This window comes from Furipterus horrens, unplaced genomic scaffold (assembly GCF_987537825.1).
Source record: "Furipterus horrens unplaced genomic scaffold, mFurHor1.1.pri manual_scaffold_13, whole genome shotgun sequence".
NCBI lineage: Eukaryota > Metazoa > Chordata > Mammalia > Chiroptera > Furipteridae > Furipterus > Furipterus horrens.
In genome coordinates this window covers 51,287,264-51,305,391 of record NW_028327183.1, presented here as the reverse complement: position 1 = coordinate 51,305,391, position 18,128 = coordinate 51,287,264, and the positions used below count along the sequence as shown (strand labels likewise).

Sequence of the window (18,128 nt, the reverse complement as noted above, 5' to 3'; positions counted from 1 at the left end):
ATGTATTAAATAGTCATAAGTATAACTCTATAACTATGTATGTAAATATTAGTGGAAATTTAGAAAATCTCTGATAAATAAGTCAAGGATAAAATAATATCATGCAAATTTAAAATTATTTAAAATTAAGTAATAATAAAAATCCTATAGACTGAAAGTGGGAAAACCAGCACCATGGCCATGACTTTGGGCTACTGGGACATCTGCAGGCTGGCCCACGCCATCCGCCTGCTCCTGGAGTACACGAACTCGAGCTACGAGAAGAAGTACACGATGGGGGACGCTCCCGACTATGACAGAAGCCAGTGGCTGAGTGAAAAATTCAAGCTGGGCCTGGACTTCCCCAACCTGCCCTACTTACTGGACGGGGCTCGCAAGCTCACGCAGAGCAACGCCATCCTGCGCTACCTCGCGCGCAAACACAACCTGTGTGGGGAGACGGAGGAGGAGGAGATCCGCATGGACATTTTGGAGAACGAGATCATGGACATCCGGATGTACCACATCAGAACGTGCTACAACCCTGACTTTGAGAAACTGAAGCCTGAGTTTTTGAAGCTGCTCCCTGAAAAGTTGAAGCTTTTCTCTCAGTTTCTGGGGAAGCGGTCTTGGGTTTGCAGGGGACAAGCTGACCTATGTGGATTTCCTGGCTTATGACGTCCTAGACATGCTGCGTATATTTGAGCCCAAGTGCCTGGATGCGTTCCCGAACCTGAAGGACTTCATGACCCGCTTTGAGGGCCTGAAGAAGATCTCCGCCTACATGAAGTCCAGCCGCTCTCCGTACCCCTGTGTACTCCAAGGCTGCCATGTGGGGCAACAAGTAGGCCCGTGAGCGTAGGAGACGGAGCGGGGAGCACAGCTGGAAGTTCCTGCATTATTAGAACCATCTGCTCTGCTTGTTTTTTCTCAGCGCCTTTCCCTTCACTGCCCCCATCCTCACCTGATGCCTCGTTGGCCCCTTTTCTGCTTCCCAAGCCCCCTTTCATCCAGGCCCTCTACAGCTGCAGCCCCCACTTTTCTGCAGCAATGTTCCCACTCCTCCCACATGAATCCTCTTGCATTAAAGCCAATGAGACTGACGCCCCTCCCCGGCCCCTCCCTGGTCGCTCTGCTTCAAGGAGCCTGACCGGACTCCTGGCCCAGAGCTCAGTTTTCCTCTGTTGCCCACAATGGCATGTGGGGACGTATGTGTTGGGTGGTGGCAGGGGGAGGGACAGGAGGGTTATCTGGTTTCTTTCTCGTTTCCGCATGTACTGTGTTCCTCAGTGTGGGGTCTCTGCCGAAGAGGGGCCTCTGTCCCGCTTTCATGTCAGCAGACCTGGGACACCCCCTGTTAGCTTGTGGAACTTTGTGATAGGGTTCAGAGGGTTCTCGGGGCGGGGGAGGGGGTTGAGCCATCCACTGCTGGTGTGGGATCCTGGTGGCTTTCCTCCTGGAAGTCTTCCCTGCTGTTGATACCCCGCCTCTGTGCTCCTACAACGTATCTCAATAAAACACCCCACTGTAAAAAAAAAAAAAGAAATACTATAAAACATTTACTGTAAAACTAAAGTGCTTATTGGAAGAAATAAATATAACTTCGTATGTCTATATCTGATAAAGAAAAGCTAAAATTTAATAAGCTAGGGTTTTATTTTTAATAAACTTAGGAAAATAACAGTAAAATAAGCCAAAGGAAAATTGAAGAAATGAAATACAAAAATATTCAATAAGAATAATAACATCATGACGTTTTAGTTCTTTGATAGAAACAGTAAAGCTGACAAAGTTCAGTTAATCCAGAAACATTTATAGAAGGCAAGATCAACCAGCACCCAAGAACATAGAGAAGATATCACTTTATGCAGCAGAAATTAAACAGAAAATAATGAAAATATTGAATGCCCATAAATTTACAATCCGTGGTAAATGGGCAAATTCTCAGACAACTGTGTTGTTCAAGCCCGGAGCCCTTGTTCAGCGAGGTTCGTACTGGTGGCCGCCTTCCAGCCCAGACGAGGGGAAACCCCGTGTACCGACAAAATTCGGCCACTAGGGGCGCCCCTGCAGCCGTCGTTCAGGTTCTCTGTGCTTGGCTACCGGCACACTTCTTGCTGGGCCAAGCATATGGTCAGAACTATTGTAAACCAAGATAACATGATTCCCCCTCATAAATGCGTACAAAGAACATCCATGAGGTCATAGGTTTTCTTTCTTTTTATTTTTTTTTAACGGCAATACCCCAGGAGTAGGTGTTGGAGGAGACTGACGTGTCCCGTCCTCGGATGTCCTCAGAGGTCCTGTAGGGAAGCCCCCGAGCTGGGGCAGGACAGGGGTCTGCTCGCTGTCCGCTCCTCTCTGGACAGGTCTCCAGGTCTCTGGGCTGTAGGGTGTGTGCTAACTCTTTGCAGATGTGGGAGAGGCTCCATCTCTAAGGTTCCTCTTCTGTGAGTGGGGAGGTCCGGTGCTCCTCCTCAGCTCCTGTGAGGCTTGCTTCCCACAGCCCCCCCCCCACTTCCTTCCTTCTCCTTTCACCCAGAGGAGCCCAGAAACCTCCAGAGATGCTGCGGCTGCTGCTGGCCCTGCTGTGGGCAGGTGAGTGCCCGAGGGGAGAGCCTGTGGGCTGGGGTGGCAGCTGCGGCTGACTCACCTTTTCCCGCAGGGTCCCTGGCCCAGGATGAAAATTTCCAGCTGCAAGTGCCAGAGTCCGTGACGGTGCAGGAGGGCCTCTGCGTCTCTGTCCCCTGCACTGTGTCCTACCCCCAGGACGGCTGGACCGACTCTACCCCAGCTCATGGCTACTGGTTCCAGGAAGGGGCCCAGATAGGCTGGGATGCTCCAGTGGCCACAAACAACCCCGATCATAAAGTGAAGAAGGAGACCGAGCACCGATTCCACCTCGTTGGGAGCCCCACAACCTTCGACTGCTCCCTGGACATCAGAGACGCACAGAGAAGGGACACGGGGAGTTACTTCTTTAGGATCGAGCGAGGGTCCTATGTGAAATACAGTTACAAAAACAGCCAGCTCTCTGTGCATGTGACAGGTAAGGAATTGGGTCAAAGAGAGGACACATAGATGAGCCTTGAGGACACCGAGGGCAGGGACAGGATGGCATACCCTGCACCTCATCTGAGGAAGAATTCAGAGGGATGCAGGGTACGAAACCCTGGGACTGGGCTGACACAGAGGCTACTGGTAGGGACACACTGAAGGACCCCAGCTCCAGGGCCTGGGTCTCGGTCTGTCTCTTCTCCAGCTCTGTCACAGACACCTGAGATCCACTTCCAGGGGATTCTAGAATCGGGGCACCCCAAGAACATTACCTGTATGGTGCCATGGGCCTGTGAGAGAGGGACGCCCCCCGAATTCTACTGGATTGGAGTCAATGTTACCTCCCTGGGTTCCAGAACTTTCAGCTCCTCAGTGGTCACCCTCACGCCAGGACCTCGAGACCACGGCACCAACATCACCTGTCGAGTGACGTTCCCCGGGGCCAGCGTGAGCACGGAGAGGACCATCCAGCTCAACGTGTGTGAGTGCCCAGCCGGGGCGTCGGTTCCTGAGGGCACTCGGTGTGGGGGAGCAGGGCCTGGGCGGAGGGTACTTGGGGACTGTTCCTCTGGGTACGGCTGCAGTGAGGACAGGAAGAACACTCACCACCTGCTCATGACCGGCCCATCGCACCGCAGGTGGACCGTTACTTATTTCTCTTCCAGATGCTCCACAGGACCTGACTCTTCGTGTCTTCAGGGGAAACAGCACAGGTGGGAGAGGCCCTGGAGTGTCCGCCCCCTCCAGGCTGCCACAGTTTGGACCCCAAAATGATCTCCACATACCCCAGATGTAACCCTGCGCCTTCCCTGCTCTCGCCATGGCTCCCTCCTCCCTCAGAGGAGAGGCTGAGAGCATCCCTGTGTGGGAGCCCCCAGTGGTTAATCTGCATGGTCAGCACCTCTGCACAATGTCACATCAAGGTCCACCTCCCGAGGGGTCTCCTCCATGTGGACATATGACCAGCTCTTCCTCAAATGCCCATCCCCCTGTTCTGGGATCTGCAGGTTGCTTCTCTCCTCCTCCCCTCCCCCCATGACATATCTTCACCCCCACTGGCCCTTACTTGCAATGCTGGTCTCAGAGACACTGTCTCCCACTCCTGTGTCTGGGGGCGGACAGAGAAGGGAAGGGCCTCTCAGCCCTGTGCTCCTGTCTCTCTGTCTCCTCAGTCCCAGAGGTCCTGGGCAATGCCACCTCCCTGCGAGTCCAGGAGGGCCAGTCCCTGCGCTTGGTCTGTGAGACGGACGGCGACCCTCCTGCGAGGCTGAGCTGGTCCCGGGGCAGCCTGGCCCTGAGCCCCTCCAAGCCCTTGGACCCAGGGGTCCTGGAGCTGCCCCACGTGGTCTTGGCAGACGCAGGGGAACTCACCTGCCGAGCTCAGCAGCCACGGATCTCCTACCACATCTCCCTGAACCTAGTTTTGCAGGGTGAGTATCAGCAGGACACCTGCACTGTAAGGTGCAGCCATGAGCAGCACTAAGGTGTGGACTTAAGGAAAAATACCTCTCCACCTTGTCCCCTCTTCTTCCCCTGGGCCGCTCTCGATTTTGTCCCCAGGTCTGTGGGGAATAGCAAGGCTCCTGGACCCTGGTCCTCACCCTGCTTATGAAGGGACTTCATGGGGGCTGACTGCCTCCTCAACTTGGCCTCATCTGGATCTACCACACCAGACAAGGAGCCCTTCTTAAGGTGTCCTGGATTTGGGGATATCTTGGTGGCTTCTCACATCTTGTCCTTTCCAGAGCAAAACCTCCACAGGACTGATGCGTCATTTCAGAACGTCTGTCTCCCACTGGTTCAGGGGCTCCCATGGAGACGGAGCTGCAGGGAGAGAACGAGCCCCTTCCTCTAAGTGGCAGTGCTGGGCGCAGGGCCCGGGCAGGTGGACCGTTGTATCCTGCACGGCTTCCTGGGGCTGGGAGGCGCTGGGTGACTCGACCCGTGTCTCGTGATAAATCGAGTGTTGCCTGTATTCTAGGACACTCACTCACAGGCCACGGGCCATCTCAGAGTTTGACTGAGTCCACCTTGTATCCAAAGAGGTACTTTCACACTGTCTGGAGACACTGTACACAGAACCAAGCACTTCGTGATTTTGGTTTTTTTTCAGCTAAATACAGGAAGTAGGGTTGCTGGATCATATGGTAATTCCATTTAAATTTTTTTTTTTGAGGAACCTCCGTACAGTTTCTCAGAGTGGCTTCCCTAATTCACACACACACCACAGTACATGAGGGTTCTCTTTTCTCCACATCCTCAGTTTCTGAAAATATGTCACGTTCTTTCCCTTCAGGGGTGGACAAGCTCACCAGGCCAGGGTGGGACGCAACAGAGCGTTCACAATATCAGATGAAAACTGGACTCTCCGTGACGTTTTACTTAGCATTTACCTCATTATAAATGCAGTTGAATATGAGTTTGATAATTAAGAGTCACTCGTGTGTCTTTGATTCTGTGAACTGTCCACCCATTTTTTTTGCTCAGTCTTTCTCCTGCATGACTTGAATTTTATTATGCATTCTTGGAAACATTTTTCAAGTTAGAGGAATTCGATGTTTTTCTGTCACATGAGGTGGAACACGTTTATGTGATGCGTCATCACACTTTCCTTGAAGGTCGCTGGGATTTTACAGCGCTTCGGAATCTATTTATATGTGTAGTCACATTGGTCAATCTCTTAGGACCCAGGGCAGAGGTGCTGCTGGTGGCCATCGCAGAAGCAGCTGTCAAGACTCTGGTCCTTCTCCTCTGCCTCATTGTCCTCATGTGAGCTCAGCCCAGCGGGGAAGGGGAGGCGAGGGGAAGACCAGGGGCGTGTGGCTAAGTCCAGACCAGTAATGGGGTATGAATGGGCCACGGAATGGGACGCCCAGGGGACTGATGGGTTGGCGGGTAAAGATTCCACATGGAATCCAGCAAGGGTTCAGGACGAGAGGCACCCACTTTGCTCAAGATGGTCTGTGGGGGCAGATAAGTGCCGCCTCAGTCTCCCTTTCAGTCCCTTACAAGGACCAGGGTCTGCTGCTCATCAGCCTGAAAGACCGCGGTCTATTTTCTCAGCGTGAGGTTCTGCGTGAGGAAGCCGGCCAGGACCGCAGAACACGTGGAGGATGAGTACTTCGTCCCAGACTGGCCCCTCAAGTGAGTGAGGTAGACGTCCACCTGCCAACATTTAATAGACGCCTTCCCCGGTGTGCTCGCCCAGGTTGCCCCACTCAGCTTTTTTAAAACTGAGCTACAGCCTTCCTCCTAAACCCATTTCTTTGCTGGGTTCCCCCTCACAGAGATGACACAGTGGCCCCCTTCTCTAAGGCCAGAAGTGAGGTGTTCTCCAATCTCCCCCACTCCCTTCTCCCCAATCCGATAAATTGCTAAGTCCTGCCTGTGCCTGTTCTGAGCTGGTCTTGATTTCTGTCTCCTCCTCTTCTGTCCCCGGTCATATCCGTGGTCTCGTCTCTTCTCCGGGTCACCGAACACACCAACCTCCCTCCTCCATCTCTGTCTTCAACATAGGTCTCCAGATTGTGGTTCCCGATACATGCTGCCCGCTTCCAGCAAAGCATGAAAACCAACCAGTCTTTCCATGGCCAGAGACCCAGGTGAAAACACCGTGAGCTGGATTTGAGGGCTTGGCTTGGTCTGTCCACTGCTGGACACTCCACCTGATTCCACCATGTCCCTGAATCTCACACCATCTCCGCACCCAGCCAGGCCAGGGCCTTGGTGGCTATGAGACTTTGCATATACAGTTTCTTCAGCTGAAATGCTCTTCCCTCCCAGTTCCTACATCTTCAAGCGCTGATCCTTCCTCACGCCATTGTGTGTGTGTGTCTTATTGCATAGTGACATCCACTCCTTTACTGTTAGATTCACTTAGCAAGTGTTACTGAACACCTGCTGTGTACCAGTGTTTTGCAGACCCTAGAGGTGCATCATCCCCCCCACCCCCGCCTGAGTCTCCCCAGGTCTCAGAGTCCCCCAGTGGATTGAGTGCCACCCCTCCAGGAAGCCAACCATTTATCAGCCCCAGTGCAGAGTGAGCGGGGCCTGGGGAAGGGTCTGGTGACCTCCTGGGTCAGCGATGCTGGTCAGCGGTGTCCAGGACCTTCCAGGGTGTGCCACCACTCTCAGACGGGACTCTGCACCCTGTGGGGGTGTAACTATGAACTGGGTGCTGTGCTAACTCATCAAGTGGAAACAACGAAGCCGGACTGAGAGCATCATTGGGGGAGAGCATTCGTCACTCAAAGTGGGGTCCTTACGACACTTTATAGCTGTGCCAATAAGGTTTTCTTTTACTTCTGTGTCTGTCCCCTCAACCAGCAGAGTCACTTCAAGTACGCTTTCCAGCGTTCCCCGTCTGGGCTGATTTTGACGCTTACAGTCCGGGACAGGCTTTCCCTTTCTCTGGGTTTTCACACATTTCCGTCTGGAGCCTCCTGGCCTCTCATTAGGTGGTCTCCACCACCCCAGGGCTCCCACCCCAACACCTCCTGCAGTTACGAGCCCGGGCTGCCAAGTGGGGGTCATGATAGGACTGAAAACAGAGACTTCATGGCCTCCCAACATCGCCCTGTCTGCGCCTCTCCTGGTTATCTCACCCGGTCCGGGGTGCCCGCATGGGGGCTGGCTTCCTCCTCCCCTGGGGCCTCTCCAGGAGCCACATCAGGGGACCAGGCCCCGCCCAGGTGACCCCTTACCTGAGTCCCCCAAACACCAGAATACAGCTCTCACTTTGCTCAGCCTCACAGCCAACATTCTGCTGACACAGGCCTCACTCCTGTTCCTTTTCCAGCAGGGCTGGGGGCTTCCGCAAAAGGGGGGATGAAAAATCTTGATTCCTTTGCCCCTTGGGGCATGGGGAAGGTCCTGGACAGAAGATCCAGAAAGAAAGAAAGGGCCAGACACAGGGACACCCCAGCCCCTCCCCACCCCTGGCCCAGCTCTGCACACTAGGGAAGTGCTTTGCTGAGGTGGCCCCGACTTACACAGAAAAGCAAACTCTTCCTCACCTCTCATTTCTGGTCTTCCAAACTAGTCCCTCTGGTTGGGAGTGAGGAGCTACAGGGAGATGAAAAGCAGATATATGTGATTCTCTTTGCCCAAATTAAAGCAGAACTTTACGCAAGACCCTGCTGCGTGGGCATCTGCCTTGATGCAGATCTGCCAAGCCTGTCACTCAGCACGGACTTATCACCTGCCGTGCGGCTCCTCAGGGTGTGCAAAGCTAGGCCACAGGGCTGGGGACACAGGCACGCTCCTGCCTCCAAGGACTCGCTTGCCATAGTGGAGCCTTCGATACACAGCAAAGGAAGCTCGTCTTCCCAGCGTTCTCCACCCGCCTCCAACCTGGACCCTGTAGAGAAGCCACGGGGGGCTCTAAAACCCAGCAGTATCATTTTTCTGCTTCTTCGGTTTAATTTTTCTCCAGTGGTCGCCCTGAAAATAGACAACGTCCTTTAAGATAATCCCCAGGGGTGTAACACCGTCCGTCTTATTTGTTTCTAATGCTTAGAACACGCCAAAAACTGAACCGCCAACACTTACACGGAGATGCACACAAATTTGTTCATCTTGTCTATTAAAAAAGTTTCTTTTAGCCCTAGCCAGTGAGGCTCAGTTGGTTGGAGCATTGTCCCATAGACCGAAAGTTCTCAGGTTCGAGTCCCAGTCAGGGCACACCCCCAGGTTGTGGGTTTGATCCCTGGTCGGGACATGTATAAGAAGGCAGCCGATTGATATTTCTTTCACACCCCTCTCTCTCTCTCTCTCTCTCTCCCTCTCTCTCTCTCTCTCTCTCTCTCTCTCTCTCTCTCTCTCTCATCAATAAAAAAATGCTCTCGGGTGAGGATAAAAAAATTTATTAAAGGTAACATCATGTCTCTCATATAGATACAAAATAAACATGGGTTAAAGACTTTTATTGTGGTTCAAAACACAAAATATTAAATCTACCTCCATAACAAATTAAGAGCCCAGTATTACCAACTACAGGCACTGTGCTGGGCAGCAGGCCCCTAGCACTCTCTCCTCTCACGTAACTGAAACTTCATACCCGGTCGACAGCAGCTCCCCACTTAATTTAACTCATGAGTGAGGTAACCAGGCAGAATGAAAGGAGCGCAGATTTGTAGGGAGTAAATGAACGTTGACGTGAACATGTGAATGCAGGTGGAACTGGCCCATGGGAGGGATCCAAGTGACTCCCCAGCAGGCAGAGGCCTGTGCATGTCTGTGGACGTGAACTATTTGTGTGGTCACCAGTCATCCATAAACTATAGCAACGCAAGGCTGTTCAAAGGCAATAAAATGCCAGTCAGCCCTGGCTGGTGTGGCTCAGTGGGTTGAGCACTGGCCTGCAAACCAAAAGGTCGCTGGTTCGATTCCCAGTCAGGCCATGTGCCTGGGTTGAGGGCCAGGTCCCAATTTGGGGGTGCGCAAAAGGCAAATACACATTGATGTTTCTTTCCCTCTCTTCCTCCCTTTTCCTCTCTTTAAAAATAAATAATTAAAAACCTTTTTAAAAAAAGAATGCACACTTTCCATCACAGACAGCCAGTAATCTCATATTTGTCTATTCTAAATTCCTTACAATTATGAAAGCAAATGTTTATTGATTACCTCATATATGCCAAGCATGTTTCTAAGCATGTGGATTCAGCAGTAAGAAGAACTACAAGACCCTTACATTTTAATGACAGAAAAGACACACAAAGAATAATTTAGTAGGTTATATGTTATATTGATTGGGGATAAGGAGTCTTGAGAAAAACAAAGCAGGAAAGGCATATAGAAAATATGGAATGGATTATATTCCTCATTATGTTATGTGTGCATGTAGTTATGAAGAAACCAACCTTTGAGTACACACACATATACACACACAGTGCTTCACAGACACACACACCATTCAGATATGTACATGCATACACTCAGGGATCACAGACACATATACACACATACATACACATGTACAGAGATCCCCCACATTCATATACACACACACCTGAAAACACACACACACAGACACCTCAGACATACACACAGAAAAGAGACATGCACATATCAGATACACACATACACACACCTCAGACACATATGTAGAGACAATACACACACACATATACATGCACACAAAGATATATGGACACATCCATACTTCAAATACGAACACAGACACAAACACCTGGCACAGAGACCAAAATACAGACACACAGAGATTCAGACATAAACACACACACATACACAGACACACAACTCAGGTGTGCACACAAGCACACACAGACATACACACAGACACACATGACACACACCTAGACTCAGACACACACACACATGCACACATAAAGACTCATACACTGCAAATATGCACACCTTTGTGAAGGACACACACGTACACACAACAGGCAGCAGCCACCTGGGTCCTCGCATGGGGAGCGTGGCCCTGGGAAGTCTCAGGCCTGGTTCTCAGGTCCTGCTCTGTGAACAGGGCTGACCTTGCCTCCCATACACCCTGCTCACCTTTCACATCCGGGCTCACCTGCCCCATCCTCCAGCCCCGCCCTCACTCCCCTTTGGGGCACCCCCAGCCCTGCCCTCCCCACTGCATCAGCCCTTACCAGCCAGGCTGGGACTGTGGCTCTGCCCCCCACTCCTCCAGTCCCGCAGGGTCTGCCTCACCTCAGCCCAGCGCAGCCCCCAGAACACCCCGCTCAGCAGATGGGAGGCAGGTGCCCAGGGTCAGGTGCACCGATGGGCTCATCCAGCCGAGGGAGCAGCCTGAGCAGAGGCCGTGGGGCTTGTCCTGACCTGGGAGAGCAGGAGAAGCGAGGCCAGGCTGGGGTGACAGCCCTGCAGAGCGCAGAGCCGGTGGCTAGGACAGTGGAGGTCTCGGCCAGTGAGCACATCCTTCCCCCCTTCCCCTCCTCCCATCCGCAGGTGGCCGCGTCCCGCTGACCAGCCACCGTGTGGGCTGTGTCCGCGGTGGGCCGGGCCGGGCGCTCTGCGCACTTGACTTGCATGAACCTGCCCGTCTCCTCGGCAGCCCCATGGGCGCGCGCGCTCGGGCTGTCATAGCCAAGGGCCGCCGCCAGGGGGCTCACACATCGGAAAGTCGTGTTCTCAGGACTCTGGAGGCTGGAAGCTCAGCATCAAGGTGTTGGTGGGACTGGTTCCTTCTGCGGCCTCTCTCCTTCCTCTGAAGACGGCCCTTCCCCTGCGGTCTCTTCTCTGTGGGCGCCTGCGTCCTCGTGTCTTCTTATAAGCACACCAGTCCCGTCGGATCACGGCCCTACCTAACGACCTCGTGCTACCTTCATCACCCTTAAAAGACGCCGTCTCCAAAACCGGTCACATTTGGAAGCACTGGGGGTTAGGACATGAACATATGAATTTTGGGGGTGACACCATTCAGTTCTCAACACCTTGTGAGCATTGGCACCCGACTAAGTCCAGGGTGGTTACGCCCCTTCCCGAGGCAGCACCGTGAGCTGGAGCCTGGGGCTGTCTGGCTGCAGAGCTCCCGCCCCTGACCCCGCATCGGAGGCCTCCCACGAGGAAGCCGCAGGGCAGAGCCGGCCACCAGGAGCCATCAGGAGCTTTTCCCCAAGGGCTGGGCTCAGAATGACCCCTGAGGGGTGGGCAGGGCCAGGCACCTGAGCTTACAGAGGATTCTCCCACAGACGAGGGCTGAGAGTCGTGATGCCTCCCTGTGACAGATGAGGAAACCGAGGTTTGGGGGGCAGAAGAGCCAGGCCCACCTGACTCCAAAGCTGGACCTCCTCCAACGTCTTGCTCTGAATCAACACCAGCGACGCCTGGGCCGGGGGGCTTAGAGCAGGCCAGGAAGCCCAGGACCCCCTGTGGGGTCACATGCTGGTGACCCCCTCAGACTCCTCGTCCCACCTGCTCTGGCCATTCATACCTGGGAACTCACCGTCTCCTGCCCAGAGCAGCCAGGTTTCCTATAAGCTCCTGCCTGTGCTCCCACCCTCACAGCCTGGACCACAGGCAGCTGGAATGGCCTGGGCCCCTCTGCCTCCTCCAACAGCGTTAGGGACATTCTCAGGGACAGGGACAAAGCCTGCCACAGTCTCCCCTTGGACCCCAAACGCCTGAGGGAGTCGGTGCTGTGACTGGGCTGTGTGTTCATTCATTCGTTCATCCCCCCTGTCCACCTGGAGGACCTACGTCATATTTGCTGCCTTGCCGGTCCCCCAACAGCCTCTCCTGAGTCCCACACTCGAGGGACTGATCCTCTGCACCATATAGAAGCTGTGACTGGCCAGGCAGTGCTTGCTTTCCTGTGCGGGCAATAGTGCCTGAGGGACAAGAGGACAGGGAGCCAGAAGGGGTGGGTTCAAGTCCACAGAAGCACGGGGGGCCCTCACCGGGACCCCATCTGGAAAGTGGAAGCGCTTGTTCTCCAAGGGCCAGGCCAGCTCCACCACATGGCCGCCCACTTCCTCCTCCATGATCATCATCTTCCTCAATTCACTCTGGCTTCCCGTTGGGCTTCCTCTCTGTCCTGTGACACCGAGGTCACCAACACGTACCCCAAAGATGCTGCGGCTGCTGCTGGCCCTGCTGTGCGCAGGTGAGTGCCCGAGGGGAGAGCCGGTGGCCTGGGGTGGCAGCTGCGGCTGACTCACCTTTTCCCGCAGGGTCCCTGGCCCAGAGTGACAGATTCCAGCTGCAAGTGCCGGAGTCCGTGACGGTGCAGGAGGGCCAGTGCGTCTCCGTGCCCTGCACTGTGTCCTACCCCCAGGTTGGCTGGACCGACTCTACCCCAGCTCATGGCTACTGGTTCTGGGAAGGTACCAATACAGACAAGGATGCTCCAGTGGCCACGAACAACCCCGATCGTAAAGTGAAGAAGGAGACCCAGGGCCGATTCCACCTCGTTGGAAGCCCCACAACCTTCGACTGCTCCCTGTTCATCAGAGATGCACAGAAAAAGGACACGGGGAGATACTTCTTTAGGATCGAGCGAGGGTCCTATGTGAGACATAATTACCTACTGAACAAGCTCTCTCTACGTGTGACAGGTAAGGAATGGGGCCAAGGAGAGGACGCATGGACGGGTCCTGAGGGCTCCCGGGCTGGGACGGAACCTCCTTCTTCTCATTCTGGGAAGGACTCAGGGGGACTGATGGGGACTGGACCCTGGGACTGGCTTGGCACAGAGGCTGCAGTTAGGGGCACACTCAGGGACTCCACCTCCAGAACCTGGGTCTCTGTCTCTCTCCTCTGCAGCTCTGACACCGACACCTGACATCCACATCCAGGGGACCCTAGAATCTGGCCACCCCAAGAACATTACCTGTACAGTGCCATGGGCCTGTGAGAGACAGGCACCACCCATCTTCTCCTGGATTGGGGTCACAGACAGCTCACTGGGTCCCAGGACCCCCAACTCCTCCACGGTCACCTTCACCCCCGGGCCCCAGCACCACGGCACCAACCTCACCTGTCGAGTGACCTTGCAAGATGCTGGGATCGTGGAGAAGACCATCCAGCTCAACGTGTCCTGTGAGTGTCCGACCAGAACACCTGGTTTCTGTGGACAGTGAGGTTGAGGGGCGTAGGGCCTGGGTGGAGAATACTTGGGGACTGTTATTGGAGGCGTGGCTGGGGTGAAAATGGAGAGAACATCCAGACCCACCCTCACCCTCATGACCAGCCCATCATACCGAAGGTGGCCAGTTACTTATTTCTCCTCCAGATGCTCCACGGAATCTGACTGTCCGAGTGTTCCGGGGAAACAGCACAGGTGGGAGAAGCCCTGGGTCGAATTGAGGTCAGAGGTCACATGAGCCAATGATCTCAAGTTGGGCAGAATGAACCCCAGCACCTATATCTCCTCTCTAGACCTGCCTCTGCCCTCTCCCACACCTGTTTCCTGCCAGGTCTCTCTGGGTTTCCTGTGAAGTTCTAGTGGACCTCTCATGTCACCTCTGGTTGCTCCCTCACCGCTGACCTCCTCTCTCCCTCACTTTCCCGCGACGTTCTTTCCCTGATTCCTTGCGTCTCGCTGACCGTGCCATCTCCCTCTCCTCCTAGGAGATGAGTCTACAGCTGGGCACCCGGTTACCAGCCCCTTTCTGCCCAACCCCTCCGGGGAGTCTCTCCACCCCGCTGCTTCCATCCTACCCCTACCCTGAAGACCCTCACACAACCCTGTCCCATCCAGGTCACCTGAGCACCCTCTGTGCCCATGAGAGGGCCCTTCCTGCCTGAGGAATCTGACTCAATGTCCTCAAAGTCACGTTAGTGTCCCTGTGTTTACCCAGCACTCCCCAGGACTCACTGAGTTCTGCAAACTTGACTTCCTGTGCATGTCTCAAATTTCGAACTTCCTCTGTCCCCACAATCTCAGCCTCACCTCAGGCCTCCGTCCCCTCTCTCACTTGGACGTGACAGAGACCTGGACCTTACCCAGTCTCCTCTTTGGCCACCGGCCTCCATGTTCTCCTACTTCAGGCTGCCACAATTTGGGCCCCAAAGTGATCTTCGGATACCCCAGATGTAACCCTGCGCCTTCCCTGCTCAGATCTCGCCATGGCTCCCTCCTCCCTCAGGGGAGAGGCTGAGAGCATCCCTGTGTGGGAGCCCCCAGTGGTTAATCTGCATGGCCAGCACCTCTGCACAATGTCACATCAAGGTCCACCTCCCGAGGGGTCTCCCCCACCTGGACATATGACCAGCTCTTCCTCAAATGCCCATCCCCCTGTTCTGGGATCTGCAGGTTGCTTCTCTCCTCCTCCCCTCCCTCCATGACATATCTTCACCCCCACTGGCCCTTGCTTGCAATGCTGGTCTCAGAGACACTGTCTCCCACTCCTGTGTCTGGGGGCGGACAGAGAAGGGAAGGGCCTCTCAGCCCTGTGCTCCTGTCTCTCTGTCTCCTCAGTCCCAGAGGTCCTGGGCAATGCCACCTCCCTGCGAGTCCAGGAGGGCCAGTCCCTGCGCTTGGTCTGTGAGACGGACGGCAACCCTCCTGCGAGGCTGAGCTGGTCCCGGGGCAGCCTGGCCTTGAACCCCTCCAAGCCCTTGGACCCAGGGGTCCTGGAGCTGCCCCGCGTGGTCTTGGCAGACGCAGGGGAACTCACCTGCCGAGCTCAGCAGCCACGGATCTCCTCCCACATCTCCCTAGTTGTGCAGGGTGAGTGTCAGCAGGACGCCTGTGTTCTGGGGTGAGGGCGTGGGGGAGGGGCGTTAATCAGGACTAGGTGTCAAGGAAACTATACATCTGCCTCTCTCCCTCTTCCTCTCCAGCCGCTTCCTGTACCTCCCACCAGGTCTGTGAGGGGCAGCAGGGCTCGTGGCCCCTGGTGCTCACCCTGGTCAGAGGGGCCCTCATGGGGGCCGGCTTCCTCCTCACCTACGGCCTCACCTGGCTCTGCTACACCAGGTGAGCAGGTTTCTCAAGGTGTCCCGCATTGGAGACACCTGTGTGGCTTCACACACCCTGTTCTCTTCGGAGCGAACCCTCCGCAGAACTGATGTGACATTTCAGAATCTGTTTGCCCTGCAGGTTTAGAAGCTCCCTCGTGGGTAAGGCTGCACCGAGTGACTGAGCCCCTTCCTCGAGGTGGTGTTGGGGTCTGGGCTCCAGGGCCCCGCAGGGGGATGTGATCCATCTCACCGCTGTATCCTGATATCTACTTTGCCCAGCTCTGGGTTCCCTTCAGAAATTACCCTCCGCCTCTGGTTCCCGCGACTCTTTCTGGTGGTTCTATCCCAATAGATGGAGGGTGAGTGGGGAGACGGAGAAAAGGGTTAGTATTAATTTGAATTATAATTGGTGTAATATTTGGCTACTGTGTGCTTACCTTAACGTGGTTCTGAGAAGCCCATAGTTCAAACCCATAATATACTGTTATGAACCCCAGAATGCATTATTTTTAAAGCAGTTTTAAAGTGATGTTTAATTAGAAAAAGCAACTCTTTCCTATTATCCATATATGAACGTGTTCAATTGCTCCCTATTTGTGTGCATTCAAATTTCTCTGCAGTATTAGTTTCCGCTCTTCCAGTTTCATTGAAAATGGACATAAATCAGTGTATACGTTTAAGGCGCACAGCACGACAGTGTTGTCTTACATACGTTGTGGAAGGACGACCCCAACAGGTTCAGATAACATCCATCTTCTCATATAGATGCAATAAAAACTAAGGAAAGAAAAAAGGAAGAAACATTTCTCTCTGTGATGAGAACCGACGACAGACTCTTAACCTTCTTGTCTACTGCACAGCAGCGTTTGCTAGTTTTCATGTGGGACATTCCATCTCTAGCTCTTATTTGCTGTAACTGGAAGTTTCTGTCTTTTCACCATCTCCCTCCATGTTCACCTCCCTTTCTTTTACCTTTTTATATATATTTTGTATTTATTTACTTTTAGAGAGAGGGGGAGAGAAACACCAATGCATAGCCACCTCTCATGCACTCCCAACGGGGGACCTGGCCCACAATCCAGACACATGCCCTGACTGGGAATCGAACCAGCGACCCCCTGGTTCACAGCCTGATGCTCAGTCCACTGAGCCACACCAACCAGGGCCTCATTTGCCTTTAGTAGGAAGATCTTTTTGTATATTTCTTGTCATGCAGGTATACTGGTGATAAATTCTCCCAGCTGATCTTTGAAAATGTTTTGTTTACATGAGCTTTGGGAAGATATTTTTCTTGAATGAAGAATTCTAGGAAAAAAAAAATTTTGTTCTTTCAGTCCTTCAGCTTCTTTTAGCTTTCCTAGTTTTTTGTTTGTTTGTTTGTTTTTGTTTTTTTGTTTTTTGAGAATTCTGCTGTAATTTTTATCTTTTTCTCTTTGTTGGCAGTTTGTCTTTCTCTGGATGGTTTTAATGTTTTCTGACTTTGACTGGTTTTAAATGATGTGTTAATATCTGCCCTGGTGTGTTCTCAGCATGTGTCTGAGATAAAGAGAGGGAGAGAAAGATGCTATCCTGGTGAAAGTTTGTTAACTATCTTGAATCTATCAATTTATAGTTGTGGCCGCAGTTGTGAAAATGGCAGTCGACGTTTATTATATATATATATTCATATTTATATATATATTCTTTCTTCTTCTCTGGGTCTCAAAATTTACACATTTACATTGCCTGATATGATCTCACTCAGCCTTGAGCGTCTGTGCACTTTTCTTCAGCCTTTTTTTCTCTATATTCCGCCGTTAGGACCAAAGCTATTGCTACATTTTCAAGTTGATGAATTATGCTACAACGCTGAACCTGCTGTTAGTCTCATTCGGTGACACTGGCATTTCAGATCATGTATCTTCTTCTCTACAGGTTGCAGTTCTCTCATTTTTAATCTTATTATTTCTTCTCTTATTAAAGTAATGTTTTCCTCGATGTCCTTGAGTACATGGGACGTATTTGCAGCAAGTCGTGTAATGTCTCTGTCTGCCAAGTCCAACCCCCTCTGTCATATCCGAGCATGATTTACTGAGTGGTTTACTCTTGTGAAGTGTGGCATGTTCATACTTTCTTATACGTCTTGTGATTTTTCACTGAGTGGTGGACATCGTCAATTTAATGTGGTTGACTGCTTGGTTTTGTTCTATTTCTTTCTTCTTCTTTTTTTTAAGACTTTATTTTTTTGGCGAAGAGTGGAATGCAGGGAGAAAGAGGAGAGAAACATCCACTGGTTGCCTCTCACGCACCCCCAACTGGGGACCTGGCCCACAACCCAGGCATGTGCCCCGACCAGGAATCGAACAGGCGACCCTTCACTCCACAGTCTGGTGTTCAATCCACTGAGTCACACCAGCCAGGGCTGTTCTATTTCCTTAAAGAACATCGGTCTTTTTTTTTTGAAGACAGTCAAGTGCCTCACATGTTGGGCCATAGATTTAAGGCTCTTTCATTATTCCCCTCTTTTCTAAGATAGATCTAACGGAGCCTTTATTTTAGCATTAATTTTCTTTCAAGTGAATGCCACGGCCCTTTTGGAGATTTGACTAAATGCCCATATATCGAAGGAGGACTGTTCACTCTGGCTGGAAGGAACATGCACAACACCACGCACTGTGTGACCTCCAGGGGTTTCCCACCGAGGAGGTGCCCGG

General features: G+C 52.8%; 2 protein-coding genes and 1 pseudogene across 2 annotated transcripts; all 3 read left to right on the top strand.

The window, feature by feature from the left end:
* The first annotated feature begins 157 nt into the window (after positions 1-157).
* Positions 158-848, top strand: LOC149995216 (glutathione S-transferase Mu 1 pseudogene; annotated as a pseudogene).
* A 1,651-nt stretch (positions 849-2,499) lies between these two features.
* Positions 2,500-6,851, top strand: LOC149995215 (sialic acid-binding Ig-like lectin 13). The gene is made up of 8 exons (XM_090260386.1): positions 2,500-2,577; positions 2,645-3,028; positions 3,242-3,517; positions 3,702-3,749; positions 4,209-4,466; positions 5,721-5,805; positions 6,100-6,180; positions 6,553-6,851. Exons 1-8 carry the CDS (start codon positions 2,544-2,546, stop codon positions 6,602-6,604), a joined length of 1,218 nt encoding a protein of 405 aa, XP_090116512.1. The 5' UTR covers positions 2,500-2,543; the 3' UTR covers positions 6,605-6,851.
* A 5,749-nt stretch (positions 6,852-12,600) lies between these two features.
* Positions 12,601-16,192, top strand: LOC149995214 (sialic acid-binding Ig-like lectin 14). Its single transcript, XM_090259152.1, has 6 exons — positions 12,601-12,634; positions 12,702-13,085; positions 13,294-13,569; positions 13,763-13,810; positions 14,951-15,202; positions 15,316-16,192. Exons 1-6 carry the CDS (start codon positions 12,601-12,603, stop codon positions 15,453-15,455), a joined length of 1,134 nt encoding a protein of 377 aa, XP_090115278.1. The 3' UTR covers positions 15,456-16,192.
* The last annotated feature ends 1,936 nt before the right edge of the window (positions 16,193-18,128 follow it).

Coding starts and splice junctions, on each gene's coding strand:
- LOC149995215 (XM_090260386.1), top strand. CDS start 2,544: ATGCTGCGGCTGCTGCTGGCCCTGCTGTGGGCAG. Junction 2,578..2,644: donor GCTGGCCCTGCTGTGGGCAG/GTGAGTGCCCGA, acceptor CTTTTCCCGCAG/GGTCCCTGGCCCAGGATGAA. Junction 3,750..4,208: donor CTTCAGGGGAAACAGCACAG/GTGGGAGAGGCC, acceptor CTGTCTCCTCAG/TCCCAGAGGTCCTGGGCAAT.
- LOC149995214 (XM_090259152.1), top strand. CDS start 12,601: ATGCTGCGGCTGCTGCTGGCCCTGCTGTGCGCAG. Junction 13,570..13,762: donor CATCCAGCTCAACGTGTCCT/GTGAGTGTCCGA, acceptor TTTCTCCTCCAG/ATGCTCCACGGAATCTGACT. Junction 15,203..15,315: donor CATCTCCCTAGTTGTGCAGG/GTGAGTGTCAGC, acceptor CTTCCTCTCCAG/CCGCTTCCTGTACCTCCCAC.